The sequence below is a fragment of the Monodon monoceros genome, unplaced genomic scaffold, assembly GCF_005190385.1.
Source record: "Monodon monoceros isolate NGI ecotype Baffin Bay Population unplaced genomic scaffold, NGI_Narwhal_1 Super_Scaffold_4, whole genome shotgun sequence".
Classification (NCBI taxonomy): domain Eukaryota; kingdom Metazoa; phylum Chordata; class Mammalia; order Artiodactyla; family Monodontidae; genus Monodon; species Monodon monoceros.
In genome coordinates, this window is record NW_021703781.1 from 20,073,218 (window position 1) to 20,095,735 (window position 22,518).

A 22,518-nucleotide genomic window follows, 5' to 3' on the forward strand; every position below is an offset into this window, starting at 1 on the left:
GACCCGAGTGACGCTTAATGGCTGGGGAGTGGGGAGGACGTCGGGGGATGTGGCAGAAACCAAACCCTGGGGGGTCTCGTGGCCTTCTGGGTCAGAGCAGAGTTTGAAATGAAGGCTGTGTTCTTCAGCGTGCAGCCTTCTTTTGGCTTGAGGACTTCTGTACTCTCCCTGCAGAGGGTCAAGAAGTAGCCTCTCCCCTTCTTCTAGCACCTGCCCTTCCAGTTCCCTGCTCCAGCCCCAGGGGCCTACCGCAGGGAGGGACTCCTGCAGCCTCCTCCTCGACACCTCTCAGAAGGTAAAGGGATGGAAGGCCTCCGTCTTCCAATAGCCTGGCTTCCTCACTTGTAGTTGGAACAAAGGAGAAGTCAGCTTGGCTTGCGGGGGCTGTTGGAAGCCCCATGAGAGGACAGGGCAACACTGGCCCTCCCTCCTGCTGTGCTAGAGCGGGTCCTGCCCTCATCACCCTCTCTGCCAACTCCAGGACGATGGATGAAGAGATCCCCTGCCCTGAGCAGGTGAGGCCTTGCAGCAGCCCAGGGTAGCAGGGTTGCTGTCCTCTCCCCAACCCCCGTCATAAACGAACCCCTTCTGTGGGCCTTTGTCTGACGCTGTCATCCCTGCCCCACCGCAGTCCTGAGGTGCTCTTCCACTCTGTGGCTGCCGTTTGGGGTTCTCCCCCAGCCTGTCTGTGGACCCCACATCAGTCCACATTCTGGTACCCTGTGATTGAGGTGTGATGTGAGTCTCCCAGGCCATGACCACACCTCCGGTGGCTTTTCCCAGGACTGACTGCATGCTCCCTTGGTTTGGTGAGACCAGAGTCCCTTTATTTGTCACTGCCGGTGCCTATGACACAGTGATCTTGTGGAGAACACAGATAACATTGAACTCTAGGTGTGCATTTACAGTGTTACGTGATGCTTCTGGAGGGGCCGTGAGGTGGGAAGGGTGAGTCAGCAAGCAGGGTGAGGTGTGGACTGGGCTGGGCCTGGAGCTTTCTGGGAGATGGGACAGTGGGCGTTCTCTGCCTGCCACCTCCCTGAGCAGAAGTAAGGGTGAGGGCTGTGTTGCTGACTTGCGGAATTCAGGTCAAACGGCTGCCCTGGTTGTAATAAGTCACAGCTGCTGTTTATGAAGCACTTAACCTGTGTTGGGCCTGCCAGTTTATAGGCATCACTCCCATCATCCTCACAGCATCCCTGTGAGGTAGTTTTGCCATTGAAAGGGAAAGGAGCTGAAGGTCATTGTGACTTGTCTGAGGCCACCCAGCTGAGGCTCCTTTTTTAAAATTAATTAATTTTTTTGGCTGTGTTGGGTCTTCCTTTCTGTGCAAGGGCTTTCTCTAGTTGCGGCAAGCGGGGGCCACTCTTCATCGCGGTGCGCGGGCCTCTCACTGTCGCGGCCTCTCGTTGCGGAGCACAGGCTCCAGACACGCAGGCTCAGTAGTTGTGGCTCACGGGCCTAGTAGCTCCGCGGCATGTGGGATCTTCCCAGACCAGGGCTCGAACCCGTGTCCCCTGAATTGGCAGGCAGATTCTCAACCACTGCGCCACCAGGGAAGCCCCCTGAGGCTCCTTTTAACCACCATCTACACTAGGGTGGATCTGGGTTCTTAGATGCTAAGGCAGAGAAGTCCTGGATTGGTTCACAGGTTAGGGGCTTTGCAAAACAAGAAGCTTCTTTTCCATGTGTCTTTAGCCTAATAATAGGTCGGTGTCATGGTTGGGTGCTGCCGACAGGTGTGTTTTGTTTGGTTTATGCAACATTTATAAAAATGGGAGCTCAATTGAACAAACCTGGAAGTTTCACAGATTTGGATTTCTGGCTTCTCTTGAAAGGTTTGGAGGATCTGGCAACACTGGGCTCCCAGCCACATGGCAGCATCTGTCCAGAGCTGATCGGCTGTCGTCCCCTTTGCATTCCTGTGCTCTCCAGTTTGCCGCAGTCCCCACCCTTCCTTTTGCCCCAACACTGAAAGTCACTTACCTTTTATCATTTTACCTACAGTTTTTCTTTTATACTGGATTCGGTTTACTCATGTTGTATGCCCCAGGGAGGCATTCGAGCTTGCAACTCCCAGATTAGATAAATGTTAGCTCACACTGTCTTCTCTGACTTATTGGACGCCCTGAAGCACTGTCAGAGGGGTGGCTGGGAGAGTCAGCACCCACTGCAGAGTTCCTGGCCCCATCTTGTTTTTCCATTGATGTACTGAAGGCTGAGGCATGGGCCAAACTCTCTGATGTAGAGTGTCTCTCTGGCTACTTCTCCAGGGTGCTAAGCCTCCCCCTGCAGCCAGGCACAAGGGTTCAGGGGTCAGCAGACACTTCAGCTTGCAGACTTCCAGCCTGCCCATTGGCAGCCCCAGAGGGGGCCACATCCCCAGCCATGAACAAAGTCTCTTTAGTGTGACACCTGTTGACCCTCGTGGAAAGGGATGAGGTGTGAGTCAGCTCAATCTTGTCCTCCTCAGTTGGCGTGACCCATGGGTAGCAACGGTAAGCAGGCCGGAATCCAGAGCGAAACCTGGGGGATGGAGGGTCATCTTGAGCAACGGAGTGAGGGCGGCAGTTATGGGAACTGTCCTGTGGCTGCTCCCACCTCCAGGAGCCGATCTCTCCTCCAGAGGAAAGTCGCTGCCTCGCTCCTAAGAGCTCAGGGTCTCTGGGGAGACACGTTCTTTAGTGGATTTGGTTTTTGGAAACAACCAGAAGTAATCTGGAGCTAAGTCCAAGGACTGAAGCGAGCCGAATGAGACCGTTTGTTATTACAAACAAACAAAAATAAACCAAGTTCGGTCATAAAGACACAACAGATTTTCTTGTTCGATTTGTTAATTGGCTTCTAAAGGAGTATGCAAAGAGGAGTTTTAAAAACTTGGGGCTTTGGCAATGTTGGGTAGAATACGGATGCTTTGAAAGAAAATATACACATGGAACTACCAAGTTTTAGTACGTTTGCTTAAAAAATAGACAACTTTCCCCAAGGCAGCAAAGAGGGTCCACCTGTAAATTGGAGATCAGAGGAGGCAGAGAGTGACTGGAAGAAGTGAGAAAGAGCCGGCAGAACAGATGAGACCCTGTGTGATGCGGAGGGAGGGAAAGAACTATATGGTCTGTTCCCGGAGACGCAGGGTTCCGAGTTTCAGAAGAGCAGGCCCGATTTTGGTTCCTCCCGCTGTAGCTCTGAAGGTTCCGTGGTGCAGCCCAATAAATGCCTTTATTATGGGAGCTTCATGGCCTCTGCCCACACTCAGCATGTCCCAACCCGAGCTCCCCACCCTTTTCCCCCAACACCCCCCCAGTCGTCCTCGTCTCAGTTCCTGACAACTGACCACGCTGTCCTTCCACTAGTTCAGGCCAGACACCTGGGGTCATCCTTGACTCCCTCTCCATCAAATTCTGTTGGCTCTACCTTAGCAATCTCCGGACTCTGACCACTTGTCACATGTCTAAACCCACCATCTCTCGCCTGGATTATTGCACCTGCCTAACCATCTCCCTGCCTCCCCCACCTTGCCCCTCTGTGGTCCAGTTCCAACACAGCTGCAAGACTGATTCTTTTAAAAGGGAATCAGAGCATGTGTTTCCCCCGCTCAGAACACTGCAGGGCTCCTCATGTCAGAGAACCAACCCAAGTCCTTACCTTGACCACAGGGCCCTTGCTTTGGCTGTTCCCTCTGCCTGGAATTCTTGTCCAGACACCTACAGGGCCCACTCAGTCCTCAAGTCTGCTCAAAAGACCCCTTAGTAAAGCCTACCCTGACCATCCTGTAAAATCACAACCCTTATGCCCATTACTTCCCCCGGCACTTCCTGTCCTCTCTTACCCGGCTCTACTTTTTCTTTTTTCTATAGGATTTATCACCTAATACACAATGTATATTTACTCATTACATTTGCTTATTGTCTATCTCCACCTCCCCACTAGAGGGTCAGCTCCCCGAGGATAGTGATCACTGTTTTTGTTCCCCGGGGTGTCCCAAGGGCCTGGAACAGTGCCGGGCACACAGAGCCACTGGTGAATGTTTTGCGGAAGAATGAAAATTCCGCCAGGAACACCAGTCTTCAGAGCTATTGTCATCAAATACTGAATGATTCAGAAGTTGTAAAGCCCTGGGGTGTTCAGACTCCCAGGGACTGTGTCTTTGGGTAGCGGGAGAGTGACCAGTGCACAGACACAGAAGGCTGGGAGCCCCCTCCCTGATGTGACAGTCCCTGTCTCCAAGTTCACACTCCTACAACTGCATGCAAGAGAAATGTGTGATGCGGGGATGAGATTACAGGCCTTGGAGACACATGGAATTCCTGCTGTATGAGTTTAGGAGAGTCTTCCTTTTGGAGGCTCAGTTTCCTCATCTGTAAAATGGGGATAACACCTCCCTCCCATTATATATTTGCCTCTCAAGTGGAGGGTTCTGGCAGCCATTAAACAGTCAAAAAAAAAAAAAAAAAGTACAGTCTCTTACTTCCTTCTGGCCTGCCCCGGGTGGGATGTCTGAGCAACAAAGATCCTACTGGCATTATGAGTGGTGTGGACATGTGGGCAGGGAGGTGATAAAAGATGCCCAGGGCCAACCTCACCCACATCATTGCCTCGTTAAGGCCAGGACTCAGTGTCCACCTCTCATCTCCTCTTACCTGGCTCCACCGTCAAGGCTTTCTGAGAGGCTGAACGACTTGCTCTGCAAGCAGGACTCCTGGGCTGGGGCTCCTGCCTGGCCCAGCACCTCCTCACCTGTGCAAGTGCCCCTGAGCAAATGCCAGCCCCTCTCTGGGACTACACTTCTCTAGAAGTACAAGGGTTGGGGGGGAAGTGAGAACTTGGCTCCTTCCTTTCTGGCAGTCTCTGCCAAGGTCACTTCCTAGCTGCCCTGAAAGCCCCTTCTGTGATCTTCCAGGGAGTAACCTGCTCCCCCTCTAGTCTTGGCCCCGGGCCTCAGGTTGAGTGGTTCGTTCTGCTGCGGTTGGCGCTGTTCTCCTCGCCCAGGGACAGTCCTCAGTTCTTCCTCAGTGTAGGAAGCTCTTAAAACCATCAGTCCCTGCCTCCTTTACCTGGCTCCTTCCTTCCGCCCTCTCTGGCTGTCCTTCTCCCTCTCTCCCCTCCCTCCATCTCTCTGTCCCCCTCCTTTCTTCTCCTTGTCCCAGATGCAGCCCCCAGAAGAAAGAGCAGGGGCAGGCAGACGCGAGAGCTGTGGCCTGGGCAACGGGGCAAAGCTTTGGGGAGGAGGTGGGGCTCGAGCTAGGCCTGGACCCGAGGGAGGACTGTGCTGGGGGCTCCCTGGGGGGATGGTAATCCCATGGTGGCGGGGATGGATGGGCACAGGATTGAGCTGTGCAGGGGAGTCCAGGTGGAGATGGGCTGACGAGAGGGGCTGGGGTGAGGGCTCACCTGTGGTTGAGGCAGCAATAAGTGATGGGATTGTACATGGTGGAGCTCATGGCCAGCCAGAAGAGCGCCAGGTACACCTGCTGGATGAACTTGTGGCAGTAGATGTCCTCCTGGAAGCTGCCCAGGATGAAGAAGAGGTGGTAGGGCAGCCAGCAGATGGCAAATGTCACCACCACCAGCACCATGGTCTTCACAGACTGGTCCAGGAGAGACTCAGGTCACTCCTCAGCCTGGAAGCCCCAATCCCCAGTTTTCCCGAGGGGAAGCACGAGGCACGTCTCATGCCCGCCTGAGAAGCCCTCAGTAAGCAGGCCCTGTCTACCTCCACAGGCTCAGGCCCCTGGAGCTTCTGCTACCCAGACGCTCCTGGGCCTTCCACCTCAGGGCTTTTGCTCAGGCTGGTCTCTCTGTCCACACTGCTGTCTTTTCTTTGAAGTCCTCACTCCTCAAAGCCCAGCTCGGTAGCCACCTCCTCTAAAAGGCGTCTTGGATCCCTGTTAGAGCAGAGCAGCTCCCCTCCCTGGAGAGTGGATGAGCTGTCGTTCCTAACCCCATCCTTAGAGGAGACCATGCCAGCTACGGGTTCCAAGGTCTCCCTCTCCCTGCAATCTGTGTCTACCACAGCCCAAAGACCAAAGCAAGTCCGCCCGCCCGGGAAGAAGGAATGAATGTTCTGGCCAGGGACTTGGGACAAGGGCAAGTTACAGGTGGAGTCTATCCTCCGCGGCGCCCTCTAGGCGACATGCCCGGAATGGCTGATCCCGAGGCGGGGCCAAACTTCCGGCCCCGCTCCCGGAGTTCACCTTCTCTGCCTGCAGGTGGCGCAAGTTGGCGCCATGCACCTCGTACCCTGGGACAGTGCGTCTCCAGAGCGTGAGACCGATGACACTGTAGGCGACGAACATCACCACGAGAGGCAGGAAGTAAATGAGGGCGATCACCACGAGGTGGTACCTGGAAGGAGAGTCAAGGGACTGGGCACGGGGCGACCTGGGGGCGACTCCAGTATCCGCCAGCACTCAATCCCCAGGACCTTGCTGACGCCCCTGAGCTGTCCCTGGCGGGCTACCCTGGGCCACCTCCCAAGGGCTTGGTTTGAAAAAAAAAGTAAAAAAAAAAAAGAAGGGCAGACTGGCTAGCACATGTGCCCAATGAGAGTTTCCCCTGCTGCAAAAGGGACACCTGTGTTAGCTCTGAGTCCTTCCAAGTGACAGACAAGTTACCAAACAAGGAAATAAATAGGAATGAAAAAGTTAACCAAGTAATACATTTGTTTAAAATTTAAAATGCCGTTAAGCACAAAGGAGGAAGTAAAATTATGTATCTCACCCCCACCACTGTTAATGGTTTGGAATATTTCTTCCAGAATCATGTAATATATGTGTATATGTATATGCACATATGTATTAGATAGATTATGTATATCTTCTATATCTGCATCTGTCTGTCTAGATAGATTTCCTAGAGTTGATATGGTTCTATCCTGTACCAACATCCCTAGCAGGGAAGGGGCAGTGGAGACAGGCCACACTGTACGTGCTAGTGGAGCATCTCTTCCTGACTATGAGCATTTGGTTGGGAACATGGCTCACATCTGCAGGTACTCTTTCACACCACCTGTGAGCAAGTGGCCCGGAGCACCATTGATGGCGCTCATCCAGTCCCCGTGGAGGACACCCGGGGCTGTGTTGAGGCCTTCTCATTTCCTTTTGGAAAGATGCATGCTGCCCATTCTGGTTTCTGAGCGATGCTGTAGCCTCTCTCTGACAAGGCCCAAGCAGGAGCATCCGGTGAATGGACCCAAGACCCCTGGCCCTGTCATGTGACCTTTTTCTAGGAGAACAGAGGTGTACCCAAGCCCCTCCTTTCCTCCCCGTGTGCCAGCCTTGCTGGGTCCCTTTCAAGAGGTACTGACACCTGGAGGGAGGGGAGTAGGTGGCTCCAGCAAATGTCTTCCCTAAAGCCTGAGTTTAGAATTTGGCTTGCTCACTCTTTTGGCAAGCATGCTAATTACAAAAGGTTTGGGGGCTCCTAGACTCCCCGATCATCATCTGTCCTACTGTGGAGCAGGTGAGGGTGGAGCAGCAGCCAGGTGCCAGGCCCTTGTACCTTACCTTCATTGTGACGTCACAGTGTCTGAGATAGATAGACCTTGAGGATCAGCAGGGCCACCTGTCTCAGCACCCAGAGCGGGAAAATGAGGCTCAGAGAGGCACAGGAAGTCTGTGTCCTGTGAAACAGCTCTATACGGACTTAACGCACAAATGATTTTCCTTCCACTGAGGGTCAGCCCTGTGGAGTCGGAAGAACTGGGTTCTTGCCTAGCCTCTAATTTAAAGCATGACCTTGGGCAAGTCAGATCTCTCCCTCAGTCTGTTTCCCCATTTGTAAAACAAGGAGTTAATCTCTACCATCCTTCCGGAGTATGAGTGACGCCTTTCTGTTGCCTCATTCTTTCGTGGGTCAGTTCAGGTTAGGAATTCACTCCGGGCTAGGTTCCCACACAAAAGGGAGTGCCAAGGAGCTTTGGGAACCATCTTCTAGGGCCTGCCAGAATCTCATAGCCTGGACTGCCTTTTTTGTATTTTGATTTGGGGAGCGTATGTGCATTTTCCTAGATTCCTACACACACAGGATGTGAGCCTGTACGGATGGAGCCCCCAGTCTAAATCTCAGAAGCTCCCCAACCCAAGAACAAATAATATATTCTTACACACAAGAAACCAGGCTTTCCCCCAAATCCTCTCAGAATTCGAAGTAGCACCAAAGTATAGCCTTCCTAGCCCACCTCTGCCCTCCTGTTTTCCCCTGTTGCCTGGAGCAGAGTCGGAAATCACCATCCCCAGAAAGGTGGTGGTTGGTACCCGAAATTCTCACTGGTCCGCACCTCAGAGAGAAAAGCTCACTGTTAAGGTGGAGAAACACCGCCCCGCAGTGGCCAGTCAGGAAATGTTCTGCTCTCCGCCCCTTCCCAAAGCCAAGAAGGGGGGCGGGTCCCTACGTAGACTCCGCCCCTGGAGCCGTGAGTCCTGAGAACGTGGGCTACGGAAAGAGGGCAGAGACGCAGGGCAGCAGTTTCCCGGGAAACTCAGCAGTTGCCAGGAGCAGGCTTCTCAGAGGAATGGCGCCTTCCCCGAAGGCCGCAGCGTGGCGCTCTTCTGTCTGGTGCTCGGGACGGGAGGAGACCAGGTAGGGGCGGGCGTTGGGGGAGGAGCGTTAAAGGAGGCGGGAGAGGGAGTTGAGCTGTCGCTGTGCTCTGGCGGCTCTGGGCTCAGAGCGTGCACATCCTCAGGCTTGGGGCAGCTGGGCTTTTCTTGGACTAAATCTGCCAGGTTTGTTTTCGTTTGTTCCCCGTTTAAACTACCACCTACTGGGCGCCGTTTCTGTGCCAGGCACTGTGCTAAGTTGCGTCAGGTACATTTTCTCTTCTGTGTTCGCAACAACCCCTGAGCAAGGTTCTCGTACTAATCCCCTTTAAGAGAGAAGGAGCCAAAGGGTCAGAGAGGTTAAGTGACTACAAAGGGTCCTCGGCCAGCAGGGGACAGCGCAGGACTCCAACTCGACTACTGTCTCCAGAACCTCAACCAATTCTTTATCCTCTACTACCAACCCCCCCCCCTCCCCCGCCCCGTGCTTGGGGATGACAAAGCCACACCCGCTGTGAGAACTGGGCAGACTGACTCCCAGAAAGGGAAAGGACTTACCCAGTGTCACACAGCAGCTGCACCACGCCTGAGTTCTGTTTTCTCCCCCCATCCCCCAGCTCACGGTGCCTGCCTCAGGTCAAGTCCACTCCAGGCTCCTCCTGAAAACATCCCAGGCTCTGGCACCTGCCCTTTCTTTCTGTCTCGGTACCCTAACATGTCCCTTATTTAAGTAAGAGTGGTGAGGAGATTGGGCTCTGAAGCAGGACTGCCTGGATTTAAATCTTCGATTTACCACTTACTAGCTGTGTGGTCTTAGGCACATTACTTAGTTTTTTTTAGTGCCTCAGTTTCCTCATCTGAAAAATGGGAATAATAATACATACATACCCATATTGTTAGGAGAATCCAGTGGGTTCATATATGTAAAGTACTTAGACCAAACCTGACATTTAGTAAGTGCTAAGTGTTACTTTTAGTTGATACTGTACTCACATAATCCCCAGTTCACTCACAGACACATGTGCACACCCATGCATACACACTGCACATGTGTACGTGCACATATGTGCATGCACACACACACATGCATGTGAGCATGCTCCCCCACCCCCAGGCCTTACAAAAGGTGCATCTTGCCGCCGCTGTCTTCTGGCCAGGCCACCACGCACTTGGTGGCACCCCGGTCCATAGTGATGGGGCAGTAGAAGCAGTAGGGGAAGGCGAGGGCCAGGGCCACCAGCCAGATGCCAGCAATTACTGCTCTGGTGCTGGGGGCCGAGAGCCGTGGCTGGAAGGGGTGGACGATGGCCATGTACCTGTGAGCAGAGGGCGGTGTGAGTGGTGGGTGCCCTCCCGTCAGACCAGCCCAGATCTGCTAGTCCCATTCCCTGCACCCTGGCTGACGACCTGCAGAGAGCCAGCTGGGCTGGTGCTCTCCCACAGCCATGTGGGACACTAGCGCCCTACATGCCTGCCCACCCCACCCCGTTCCACCACATGGCCTCCCTCTGAGCACGGATGTGCTCTCGATGGCCACAAGAGAGCGGTGTGGCCACATCGGCAGTCCATCTGGGGCCTTGTCCTGAAGCTCAGCCCTGCCGAGTTCCCCAGCCACACAGCCTGTCCTCCGTTCAGAAACCTTAACAGAGCCCAACGGTCTCCTGGACGAAGCCCAAAGCAGCTGCCCACCAGCTTTCTGCCGTGGAGGAACTGCTCTACATATGCCGAGACGGCTTTGGTCCTAGATGACCCCCGGGCCTTCCTCCCTGGGATTAATCTGAACCCTGAGACCAGGCCAGAGCAATAGGACGCAGCTCAAATCCCACTCTCACAATAAAGCTGATCCTGACACCCATCTAACACTACGACCTGCCCTCCCCCAGCACACATATCCTAGTGCCTCGGATCCCCTTCCTGATATTTTTCCATAGCACTCATGACCTCAAAATACAACATATCATTTGTTTAGTCTTGTGTTTATTATTTAAATTCTCACTAGGGCAGGCATCTTTGTCTGTTTCTTCCCCCAGTGCCCAGAACAGTATCTGTACATAGTAGGCATTGAACATAAGAATGAATGAAGAAATGAATGGACAAGTCACCATTATTACCATCCTGACCTGAGCCACCATCCTTCCTCACCTGGGTTATTATTCAATGTCCTCCTGCCTGGTCTCCTGGCTCCCACCCTGCCCTCTACAGTCCGTACTACCCACCCTCCACCCAGCCTTTAAAATGGAAGTTCCATGAGACCATGATTCCGGGACTCTTTTCGCACTGATGTTTATTCCCCAGTGCCTGAAACAGTGCCTCAAATACCTGAGTGAATGAAAAGAAAGTCTTAGGGGACTTTCAGATCTGCCGACTGATCACTCCTCCACCCCTCCTGCCCCCACCCCATCCCCGTCAGAACGTCACAGTCTGCAGCCCCAGAGAGCAGCATCAGGGAAGTAATTGGCCCCATCTTAATTATATAGTAACTGCATGCAGTGTTAAAATTTCCCCTCATATAATATATCTAGGAATAGGATGACAATATAAGCAATTTCCTTTCAGTAAAACAAAGATCAGCTCCAGAGAAGAACACTTCAGAAGGTCCCTAAAACACCGTTGGTCTTCCCCTGTAGCCTTGAACAGCCGTCTAGTGCGAAGTTCTTCCTTGTGTCTAACGTGAACTTTACTTGCTTCGGTTCCACAGTCCCCTGTCTTCCAGATGCATAGTTTATGATCATGATCAGGTTAGGAGGCAACTAATTCACTGGGTTCTACCCTTAACTTGCTGTGTGACTGTGGGCAAGTTACCAGCCCTGTGTGAACCCAGGAAAGCGAGCCGACTCCCCGCAGCTGCCCCCTCTTGCCTGTCGGCGGCGATGGTGGTCATGGAGTAGATGCTGACAAACATGGCTGTGATGGGGAAGAGGTTCTGGAAGTAGCAGAAGGCACGGCCAAAGTACCAGATGTTGTGGCTGGCGTAGACGAAGTTGAAGGCGGCATTGAAGGCGGCCATGCAGAGGTCGGCCAGGGCCATGTTGACAATGAAGTAGTTGGTGACTGTGCGCATCCTCCAACGGGCCAGGATTATCCAGATAACCGCAGCATTGCCCATCACAGCCACCAGCACCGGGGCCAGGTAGGCTGCTGCCCACAATGCCAGATGCCAGCCAGGCATGGAGAAGGCTGTGATGCTTGTGGTGTTGCTCTCAAGGCCAGATGAGATGTTGGTGTCGGTCACCATGGCACAGGCTCCCATGGCTGCCTCTGGGTCTGGGACAACAGTCTAGCTCCTTGACTCCTTCCAGGCCCTGGTGCCCTGCCGGATATGCTGTAGAAGACAAATCCTCTTTGGTGCATGAGTATGGGCGAGCGAGGGAAGCACTCCTGTGCAAAGCCAGGCACATCTGGGTAGCCGGGGGGCACTCCCAAGTCTCAAGCAAAGATGAGTTAGGCTGAGCAGAGAGCCGGGTCCAGAGCCGTTGGCATTTTACATTCCCATGGCCTGGCCAGACTTCTCCAATGTCATGTGGACATCTAGAATCCAAGACATGCTTTCAGAGCAAGAAACATCCTTATAAATCATCAGTCACCCCTTCGCTGCAGAAATGGAAAAACAGATTCCAAGAGGGGACCAGCCCAGGTCACACAGTAAGTTGGTGATAAAGCCAGGACTCAACCCAGGTCCCTCCTAATGCAATTCGGGGAACATTCTGGATCAGACGCACACACAGCAGCCGTCTTTGGATTCCATAGGTCAACTGCACAGCAGGCTCTCTCTCCAGGCATTGGGGTGCAGGCAGGGCTGCCAGCCCGTGGTTGCCTCCCTGCTGCTCTCCGGGCGGGGCGTGCTGGGTGGTGAGGGCCTTGGCGGAGGTGTTTTCTGCTCACGAGGTCGGGCTGCCCCCTGCCCTTCGTCCCACCCCTGCGTGGACGGCCCGGCCTTGTCTCTTGAGGGAAGATTTAGGACTGGCTGCTGAGGCAGGGAGAGACCCAAGGGAAATGGGAGGTGGCAGCGGTGGGGCTGGGCATGCGGGGCACAGTCCTTGGTAGGGTGTTTACATTCAGCGGCGCTGGAGCTACATCTAGAATGTGATTAGGGGCACGGGCTTGGGAGCCCCAGGGACTCCAGGCAAGTCTTTTAACCTTTCCCAGCTTCAACTTTCCCATCTGAAAACAATAGGAACAGTACGGTGCGCATCTCACAAGATATTGGTGAGTTTTAATGAGATAACGTACGTAAAGTCTATTTAGCACAGGAGCTGGCAGGTAAAAAAACATGTCAAGGAGTTGTAGCCCTGCGGGAGGCCCCCAGACAGCTCAGGGCTCTGCTGGCCGAGGCAGGACGCAAAGCATTTCTAACACGTTCTCAGGTGATTCTGGTGCTGCTGGTCCAGGGACCTCACTTTGAGAACCACTGTCTTAGGACAAGGGCAGGGCTCGCTGCCTCTTCTGTGAGCTCCAGAAAACCCCGAGGGGCTGCCCACAGACTCTACTCTTGGTCATTGACTGTGTGCATGTGTGTCGGGTGCTGCCTGAAGCTGCAATGCTGTGTCTGAGTGATTGTGTGTGTGACAGACGTGTGTAAGCACACACACACTCGTGCACCTGTGCACACCTGTGGGTGTGTGGACCCTCAAGGCCGGGCAGGCTCATAAGGGCAGGGCGTGTCCCTCATTAAAGCCGAGGAGGGCTTCAGTCACCAGCATTGGTGGCCCTGCTGGGCTGCTGGGCTAAGTGTGTGCTTGGTCTCCTGGGAAGCCAGCCCCGTTCCTTGAGGAGGGGCTGCTTGCAGGGGCCCCTGCTCCTCCCGTGGGTATGTGTACCGTGGGGCCCCGGGCCTCCTCTCGCCCAGAGTCAGCTTCAGACACAACTGGCTCCAGCCCTGGCCAGGCCGTGGGGCAGAGGCCTGTTCCTTGTCTGGATCGGGCCGCCAGCCTCTGTTTGCATGTCTGCCCTTTGCTGAAGGGCCTCTGCCTTTGATGCCTTTTGGTAGCAGCGGTAGCCACTCAACTTTAGGGCTTGTTTGTCTCATGCTCCACTGACCAGGGTTTTGGAGGTAGAATGTATAGAAATAAGGACGTAACCGCAGGGCAGTCTTCTCTGTTTGCGGTTCTGCCTCCTACTCCAGGCAGCCAGAGTTTGTTGAGTTTCAGGTGCAAGCCCAGTGCAGGGAAGCCCTAGAAGCCCCAAATAGCACGCTTTCTTCCTCCCCCCAGCGTCCCGCCACCTCCACTGTGTATGTGAAGATTATGTGTTGGAGCTGTGGAATCCAAGAGTTTTATTTCCCCCTTAAATCATGTGCTCTCACGCCTTTCCAACTATGTGCTCGTGGCCTCGTGGAAGGAGAGGGTGGGGGCCGCCCCGCCCTGGACAAAGGGTTTACCAGTCAGCCTGGCCGCTCAGAGCTGGCCTGCTGAGTTCATCGCTAAACAATGTCCTTGAAGGCTGCTCTTTGTCAAAACAGAAAAACATTCTAAATTCCTTTAGCTCCTATGGACGCGTCAAGACTCCAGTTTGCTCTTCAAGCATGTATGGGGGAAGTTCCCTCCGCCAGGAAGTGGAGGGGAAGGCCGCCCGTGGGTTCTGGCTGGCTGGGCTGAGGTGATTGCGCAGGTTGGGTACCCTTGGGAGATGACTCTGGTTCAGACTTTAGAGTGCAGGATGTTTATTAAGGAGTGCATGGGATCAACCCCTGGCGAAGGGAGGGGAAAGAAGCAGGTGTGGGCGGAAGGGGAAGTTGAGCGGTGATGGTGAGACAGCGGCCTTGGACAGCCCCGGGTTGAGTCACTCTGAGCTAGAATGGCCTGTTAGAGTTACCCTCATGGTTTGTGCTATTGTGGTCTTGAAGCGAGCATCCTGAAGACCAGAGTCGGAAGTGATCTGTGTTTCAGGGAGTTTGGAGGAGAAGAAGGTGGGAGCTGCTGCAGGGATGAGGGAAGGGAGGGAAAAGGGGCTCCGGGAAGCGTTGTGGCCTGGGTGCCCCTCAGCAGTGTCCCAGAGATGCCTTTGGAACTCGCCTGACCATGTCTCTGGCTGGGCTTGAGCCCTTGGTCCTGGCTTCGGCGGGTCACATGCAGCTGTGGGTCATCTGGTCACGACGAAGTTCACAGGGCTGTGGGCAAAATGAGGGTGAGGACAACGCACTGAGCTTTTTATTCCGGTGAATGAATCCCGTTTGAAGGCTCAGCCTTCATTCTGAGACTATGCCCTTCTTGCTCTTTGGGTTAAAGTGTCCTTCCTGTCATGAAATAATGGTGACGGCAGATGGTCGCTGTGTTCCTGGGTTTTCTTTTTCTCTAATATTTCTTACTCAGTGGAATAACATTCTGGTGAGCTGTGTGGTTCCTTCAGTTAGGTTTCTGATATTTTGTTGGTCTATGAAATTCAGAGACTCAGGAGCCCTGATCTAGTTCCTCATTTGGAGAAGAGAGGGGGAGCCCCCGAGAGGGGAAGGCTTGTCCTGGGTCCTCTGGCCCTGGAGGGGGGCCGCTTCCTGAGGGCTTCCCTCATCCTGCACTGGCCTGTCTGCCTCTGCTCGCTTGAGGCCCATCAAACCCACCTCCCGGTTACTTCCCTGTCACACAGGCAGGGAACTCCTCCGGACCTGGATTGTGTCTTATTTATGTCTGGTGTCTAGGAGAGTAGTCAGTATATCAGGTGCACTATAAATGTTGATTGAATCAAAATGTTGATGAATAAAATTTAAAATATGACTCGGGGTGAGGGATGATAAATTGTATATATAACATATATCATCTATCTATATCTAATATATATATATCTGAAAGCCTTATACTAATGGCACTGGCACTAATGGTGGGATTTTAGGGAACTTTGAGTGGGCAGGGCAGTATAAAGCCTAGTACATGGCACACAGTAGGTGCTCAATAAATGCCAGATGAATAAATGAATAACAAATAATAAAGTTTAAAACATCACCCTGTCAGGGATGATGGGAGTAGCATTCTTATTTTCACAGAATCTAAAGCTTAAACTAAAAGAACATGTGCATGTAGGTCGGGCAGAGCTTTTGGAGGATGTTAGGGTCTCCGCAGCATTCCAGGATTTATTCCTCACAGATAGCCCCCCCCCCCCACCTTGTCCACAGACTAGAGGGTCCCAGGCTGGCCCCTTTAGCAGATGGGCTCTGGGCCCTCCACCCGCTGGCCCAGAGTCTGGGACTTCAGCTGGGAGAGGGAGAGTTGCCGTCTGCCAAGAGCATGGCTGCAGCTGACACCTTTTTTAAACACTGTGAGTGTGCTGGGGCAGTGCCTCCCCCTGAAAGCCTGAAGTTTATCTAGCTGGAGAAGAGAGGCCGCGAGTGTTTACATCTGCTGTAGTCCTGGTGTACACAGAGCTCAGAAGCTCTTGACACAAAACGGGTTCGTTTCTCAACATCAGGCTTCTGCAAAATCTGCCCATCTATGGCAGGCAGAGGAGGAACTGGGTGCGGCTTGCCCTAGGAGGGGACACCCTAACACCCGCTTGCTGGTTGCATGACTGGGGTCATCCCAGAGGTAGCCTGTCTGTTGCAGGCACAGGGGACTTGGTGTCTGCCCCAGGTGCTGGCAAATGCGGCAGCAAGTGCTGTGGCGAGGAAAGGGGGGTGACAAAGGGTCAGCGCTTCTACTGAAAGGGCTGAGTCCTGGGCCCTGCAGCGGGTCTCTCGACTGGGCAGGTGGTCTGATGGTCAGCCCAGAGTTAGGAGAAAATGTCATGTCTCTACCTTCATGAAGCTCCCAGCCAAGTTGGGGAGCCGGGTCCTGGAATAGCAGAGAGAACTCACTACCCCCTGTATTATCTGTCCCCCTCCACTCCATCCTCTGCCGCCATATGATCTTTTAAAAACACAAATCTGACCATGCATTTCCTGCTTGAAACCCTTCAGTGACTTCCCATTGCTCTCTGGATTAAGAGGAAAATAGCCCTATTCCTTTACCAGGTGTGACTGCTAACTCTCCCTCAGGACCACTTTCCCCTTGTTTCTTTTAGCAATAGAACCTCCCCAGATGTTACCTGTCACCCGGCTGCCCAGCTAAGCACTACATTTCCAAGCCTCCTTCCAACCCAGGTGTGGTCACATGATTAAGACCTGGCCCATAGGATGTGGGCAGAAGAGATTTACATGTGTATGCGGACAACTTCAAGGTCTCGTGTTTGTTTTTTTTTAATTTATTTTTAATTAAAGTATAGTTGAGGGCTTCCCTGGTGGCGCAGTGGTTGAGAGTCCGCCTGCAGATGCAGGGGACACAGGTTCGTGCCCCGGTCCGGGAAGATCCCACGTGCCGCGGAGCGGCTGGGCCCGTGAGCCATGGCTGCTGAGCCTGCGCGTCCGGAGCCTGTGCTCCGCCACGGGAGAGGCCACAACAGTGAGAGGCCCGCGTACCACTAAAAAAAAAAAAAAAAGTATAGTTGAGTTACAATGTTGTGTTAATTACTGCTGTACAGCAAAGTGACTCAGTTATACATATATATATATATATATACATTCTTTTTCATATTCTTTTACATTATGGTTTATCACAGGATATTGAATATAGTTCCCTGTGCTATACAGTAGGAACCTTGTTGTTTCTCCATTCTATATATACCAATTTGCATCTGCTAATTCAAAACTCCCAATCCACCCCTCTCCCACTCCTCTCCCCCTTGGCAACCACCAGTCTATTCTGTATGTCCCTGATCCTGTTTCTGTTTCATAGATAGGTTAATTTGTGTCATATTTTAGATTTCACATGTAAGTGATATCATATGGTATTTGTCTTTCTCTTTCTGACTTCACTTAGTAAGATAATCTCTAGTTGCATCCATGTTGCTGCAAATGGCATCATTTCGTTCTTCTTTATGGCTGAGTGGTATTCCATTGTATATATGTACCTCATCTTCTTTATCCATTCATCTGGGGTTCTTTTTGTTTTTTTGCTATTTTTTAAAAATGTATTTGTTTATTTATTTATTTATTTTTGGCTGCGTTGGGTCTTCGTTGCTGCACGCGGGCTTTCTCTAGTTGCAGCGAGCGGGGGCTACTCTTCGTTGCGGTGCGCGGGCTTCTCATTGCGGTGGCTTCTCTTGTTGCGGAGCACGGGGGCTTCAGTAGTTGTGGCACGCAGGCTCAGTAGCTGTGGCTCGCAGGCTCTAGAACACAGGCTCAGTAGTTGTGGCGTAGGGGCTTAATTGCTCCGCGGCATGTGGGACCTTCCCAGATCAGGGCTCGAACCCGTGTCCCCTGCTTTGGCAGGCGGATTCTTAACCACTGCGCCACCAGGGAAGCCACATTCATCTGTAGATGGACATTTAGCTTGTTTCCATGTCTTGGCTATTGTGAATAGTGCTGCTATGAACATAGGGGTGCACGTATCTTTTTGAATTATACTTTTGTCTGGATATATGCCCAGGAATGGGATTGCTGCATCATATGGTAACTCTAATTTTAGTTTTCTGAGAAACCCGCATACTGTTTTCCATAGTGGCCACACCAACTTACATTCCCACAGTGTAAGAGGGTTCCCTTTTCTTCATACCCTCTCCAGCATTTGTTATTTGTAGACTTTTTAAGGATTGTCATTCTGAAGGTCTCATCTTTAAAGAGGGAGCTGGTTGCCTTTCACTTCCACTCCCCTCTTCCTACTGCCTGGAAAATGGCAACAACAGGAGCTGCCATGTTGAATCCAGAGAGGGCAGCCCTGTCTTATGGCTGGCAGAGCCCAGGGCTGTTACATGAAAAAGAAAAAGAAAAGAAAACAAACTTCTTTCTTATTTAAGGCACTGCATGTTGGGCTCTATTATAGCACTTAACCCTTCATAATACAGTATCCTTCAAGAACTTCCTTGGTGCTCACTCAGGTTAACTGTCTTTGTTCTATACTCCGGTAGTATTTCTGTGCTTTCCTTCTTGTTAACACCCTTACCCATCACATCTGTTCAGAGTGGGTTTTCTCTGCTAAGCTAAGAAATTCATGAGGCCAGGAATCATGTCTGTCTTGGTTATGGCCATGTCTTCCCTTCCCTCCATTGTGATGGGCACATTGTATATGCTCAAGGGTATTTGCTGATTAAGTAAGTGAATGAATACAGTGAAACAACTTGGGTGTAATATTAGGAATACTTTTTGCTATAAGCAACAGTGACTTAAACAAATGGGGGCTTATTTTTCTCACATAACCAGAAGTCTGGAGGTCAGTGATTCCATGCTAAACAGCTCAGTGGTTTCAAAGCTCTTTGGGAATTTTGATTTTTCTTGGCCTTTACCTCATGGCTTCAAGATGGCTGCAACAGCTCCAAATATCATGTCCTTACGTGACAGCATTCCCATCCCAGGAAGGGAGCAGGAAGGAAAAGAACTCCCCTTCCAGGTCTTTCTCTTTTGTCAGGGAGGGAAATCTTTCCCAGGACCCTCCCAGTAGATGTCCCTTATATCTTATTGGCCAGAACAAGGTCACATGACCACCCTTAGCTACATGGGAAGTTGGGAGAGGAAGTGTCTTCCTTCTTCAGGACCCAACTGGGTTTTGGCACTGTGGGACTCACTGGGGCTGGTGGGAAGAAGCCAGTTCTAAGAGCCCTTGCCTTTTCCTTACCCATGTGGTACCATATTCAGGAAGTCCCAGGGACCATGGGGTATCATGATGTGGTCACAAATCATGCATTGTTCTTAATGCTTGCTGGAGAATGTCACTTTCTATCTCTTGAAATTCTCTTCTGGACACTGGCCTGCCCAGGAGACTGAGCTCTGCCAATGAGCTCACCTGTTCCAGTACAGTCCATCAGCTATCATCTCTGTGGTCACAGCAATAGCTGTGCACCACACACGTGCCCATGTGCCTGGTGATTGAACAAGTTATATAACCTCTTCATGCCTCATCTTCCTCATTTGTCAAGTGGGACTAGTTGTCCTATCTCATGGGACTGTTTTTGTGCCAGTACCTGGCGCATAGGGCTAAATAAGAGTTTGCTGTTGTTATTTCATTATATCCCCATTTCACACATGGGAATATATGCTCAGAAGAGTTAAAGAACTTGCCCAAGGTCATGCAGTTGGGGGAGCCAACAGTCAAAGCCTGATCTGTCTGACTCCAGAGCCCACACACTTTCTTCTCCTACCACAGGGCTTCTCTGAGATGACAAATTTGTCCTGAATGTTCCAAGGGTGGGGTGTCTTGCCACAGACACTATGTATGAATCCTTTTAGGGCCCAGATGGAATGCTGCCTCCTCCTGGAAGCCTCCCTGGATACTTGCTCTCTACTCCTCACTGGCACATGGAAGCTTTTCTGGAGGACATGGGAGCTGCCCCTTGTCTCTTCCTTGGAGGGCAGAGAATGTCAGTCTTGGCCACTGTTGTGGTCATCAACACAGATACAGTCTTAGCCCTCCGGGGCACTTAGTCCTGATAAGGACACTGATGCCCAGGTAAGGCACTCACTCCATGTCAGACAGCCAGTACTAACAGAGCTGTGTCTGGAGCTCCAGCCTCCAAATTCCCCATGCAGTGCTGTTTCCTCAGGGCTCCCTCCATGACGTGAGCACTTTGCAGAAACAGCAGCTCATCCAAAGGACACCCTCATTCAGGTTGGACTGAGCATGGGGATCACTGGAGATCCTGGCCTGAGACTAAGGGAGATCATCTCTGATCTTTCGCCTCCACCCCCGTTCCTACCTGGGCCAAGGTCCTGGGTCCGTCCCCTGCACGTGTGTCACCGGCTGCCTGAGTGCCTGTCATACACAGATGGCGACACTGAGGACATCATTGCTTTAATCCTGGTGAACACAAGGGCTTCAAGCAGCCTCTCGGTCTCAAATGATGATTGATGTTGATGATAACGATACCCATGGCCGGGGTTAAGATTTACCGAGCCAAACCTCCTTGTAATAAGTGTGCATAATCTCTAATCAGCAGGTCTTCCCGCACACACTCCTTTCTCCTGCTGTGTTCTGCATCTCAGAAAACTGACCACATCCACCCAGTTCCCCAAGCCTGAAACCGGGGCATCACCATCAGCAACTTCTGCCCTCGCTCTCTCCCCACTATCGCCTACTCGCATCCATTCTACATCCTAAATCTTAACCCATCCACTTCTCTCCATTCCCACTGTTTGTCCTCCCCCCTCCAATTCCCTATTCAATCTACTGAGAGCCACAGGCTCTTGCCTCAAGTCTTGTGGTTCTCAAACTTTGCTGCACGTTAGAATCACCTGGGGAGCTTTGAAAACGCCTGATGCCACGTCACACCTCAGACCAATTAAGCAGGAGCTATGGGGGTGGGAGGCAGGCATCAGTGCTTTTTATTTTATTTATTTTTTATTTTTTTTGCGGTACGCGGACCTCTCACCGCTGTGGCCTCTCCCGTTGTGGGGCACAGGCTCTGGACGCCCAGGGTCAGCGGCCATGGCTCACGGGCCCAGCCGCTCCGCGGCATGTGAGATCTTCCTGGACCAGGGCACGAACCCGTATCCCCTGCATCGGCAGGCGGACTCTCAACCACTGTGCCACCAGGGAAGCCCCATCAGTGCTTTTTAGAAATCCCCAGGTGGTTCCAGTTTGCAGCCAAATTTGGGAACTACTCTTCCCTTGTTCTGAGACCCTCTTCCACACACTTTCACTTGGGCAGCCTCCACTTAATCTGTCAGGTCTCTCTTTCTTTTTTTAAAATTTATTTATTTGGTTGCACTGAGTCTTAGTTGTGGCAGGCGGGCTCCTTAGTTGCGGCTCCAGGGCTCCTTAGTTGCAGCCCGTGTGTCCTTAGTTGTGGCATGTGAACTCTCAGTAGCGGCATGCATGTGGGATCTAGTTTCCTGACCAGGGATCGAAACAGGCCCCCTGCATTGGGAGCACAGAGTCTTATCCACTGTGCCACCAGGGAAGTCCCTGGCAGGCCTCTCTTTGACATTGCTGCCTCCTGGAAGCCTTTCTGGAACAGACAGATCTAAGCAACTGCTCCTCCCCTCGACACTTAACCACTCTGTGTTGTTATTGCTTTTTCAAATGTCTGCCTTCCCTCCCTATCACCACCCCCTTCCTCACTGAGTGGAAACATTAATGGAACCAATCCTCACAACAACACGAGAGGTAAGTTTTATTAATCTTATGGTTTTGAATATTGCCCCAGGTTTTTATTTTTGCAGTTTATCTGTTTACAGTGTTTGAAGCATAAAGAAAAGCATTTTCTCTTTAAATGTGGATGTAGATATAAAGATGTTTGTTCTTAATACCCTTAAAGCCAGTGTTTTCCTGTTTTCTGTTTGAAATGCCCAAGCCATAGCTAATAATTCCTGAGGGACCTTGAGACTATGGAAAATACCCCATATTTAAAGCTGATCATAGATTATGGTTATTTCCTCTCAATCATCTACCGATGTTGCTTTTCTGTGGTCTAGATTCAAGAGCTAAAAATGAAGAATCTAATGTTTGCTTGATACTCTTTTTTTTTTTTGCGGTACGCGGGCCTCTCACTGTTGTGGCCTCTCCCGTTGCGGAGCAAAGCCTCCAGACACGCAGGCTCAGCGGCCATGGCTCACGGGCCCAGCCGCTCCGCGGCATGTGGGATCTTCCCAGACCGGGGCACAAACCCGTGTCCCCTGCATCGGCAGGCGGACTCTCAACCACTGCATCACCAGGGAAGCCCTGCTTGATACTCTTTTAAGGAACCTATTCTCTTTGCTGGAAGATTGTAGCTTTTTCTCTTTTCTCTGTGGAATTCAGGAATTTGCCAATTTATACCCTGTGTATAAAAGAGTATCAGTTTTAAATATGGTACTCAGTGAGTCCTTTCAGTTTGAAAGCACAAGTTTTTCTTCACAGGGAACTTTTCTTCTATAATTTCTCTATTTTCATATTATGTAAGAATGTTTTCAGGTATAAGTAGCAGAACATTTGAGTGAAGAATGACTTGAATAGTTGCTTATTTTCCTCACTTCACAAGGCACTGGGTAGGCAGCTGCTGGCTTGGGTTCTGTCATTTGACAACGTCAGGGTTTGGGCTGGTATCTCCT

General features: G+C 51.8%; 2 protein-coding genes across 2 annotated transcripts in view; one reads left to right on the forward strand and one right to left on the reverse strand.

Annotated features, from left to right (window-relative positions):
- Positions 1 to 2,309: 2,309 nt before the first annotated feature.
- Positions 2,310 to 11,787, reverse strand: TACR2 (tachykinin receptor 2). The gene is made up of 5 exons (XM_029201208.1): positions 11,396 to 11,787; positions 9,659 to 9,853; positions 6,195 to 6,345; positions 5,392 to 5,588; positions 2,310 to 2,526 (listed from the first exon to the last, which is right to left on the reverse strand). The coding sequence occupies exons 1-5, from the start codon at positions 11,785 to 11,787 to the stop codon at positions 2,310 to 2,312; spliced, it is 1,152 nt and encodes a 383-aa protein (XP_029057041.1).
- A 9,680-nt stretch (positions 11,788 to 21,467) lies between these two features.
- TSPAN15 (tetraspanin 15) overlaps positions 21,468 to 22,518 on the forward strand; it is a 66,295-nt gene continuing 65,244 nt past the window's right edge. The window contains exon 1 of the mRNA XM_029201211.1: positions 21,468 to 21,595. Coding sequence (XP_029057044.1) covers positions 21,566 to 21,595 — 30 coding nt within the window. The 5' untranslated portion in view covers positions 21,468 to 21,565. The remainder of the gene's footprint in view (positions 21,596 to 22,518) is intronic.

What these genes read in the sequence shown, in the direction of transcription:
- TACR2 (XM_029201208.1), bottom strand. Translation starts at nt 11,787, where the DNA reads ATGGGAGCCTGTGCCATGGTGACCGACACCAACATCTCATCTGGCCTT. An exon ending in ACCACCATCGCCGCCGACAG is followed by an intron (nt 9,854 to 11,395) that starts GCAAGAGGGGGC and finishes CTCTGCTCACAG; the next exon opens with GTACATGGCCATCGTCCACC. An exon ending in GGCGGCAAGATGCACCTTTT is followed by an intron (nt 6,346 to 9,658) that starts GTAAGGCCTGGG and finishes CTCTCCTTCCAG; the next exon opens with GTACCACCTCGTGGTGATCG.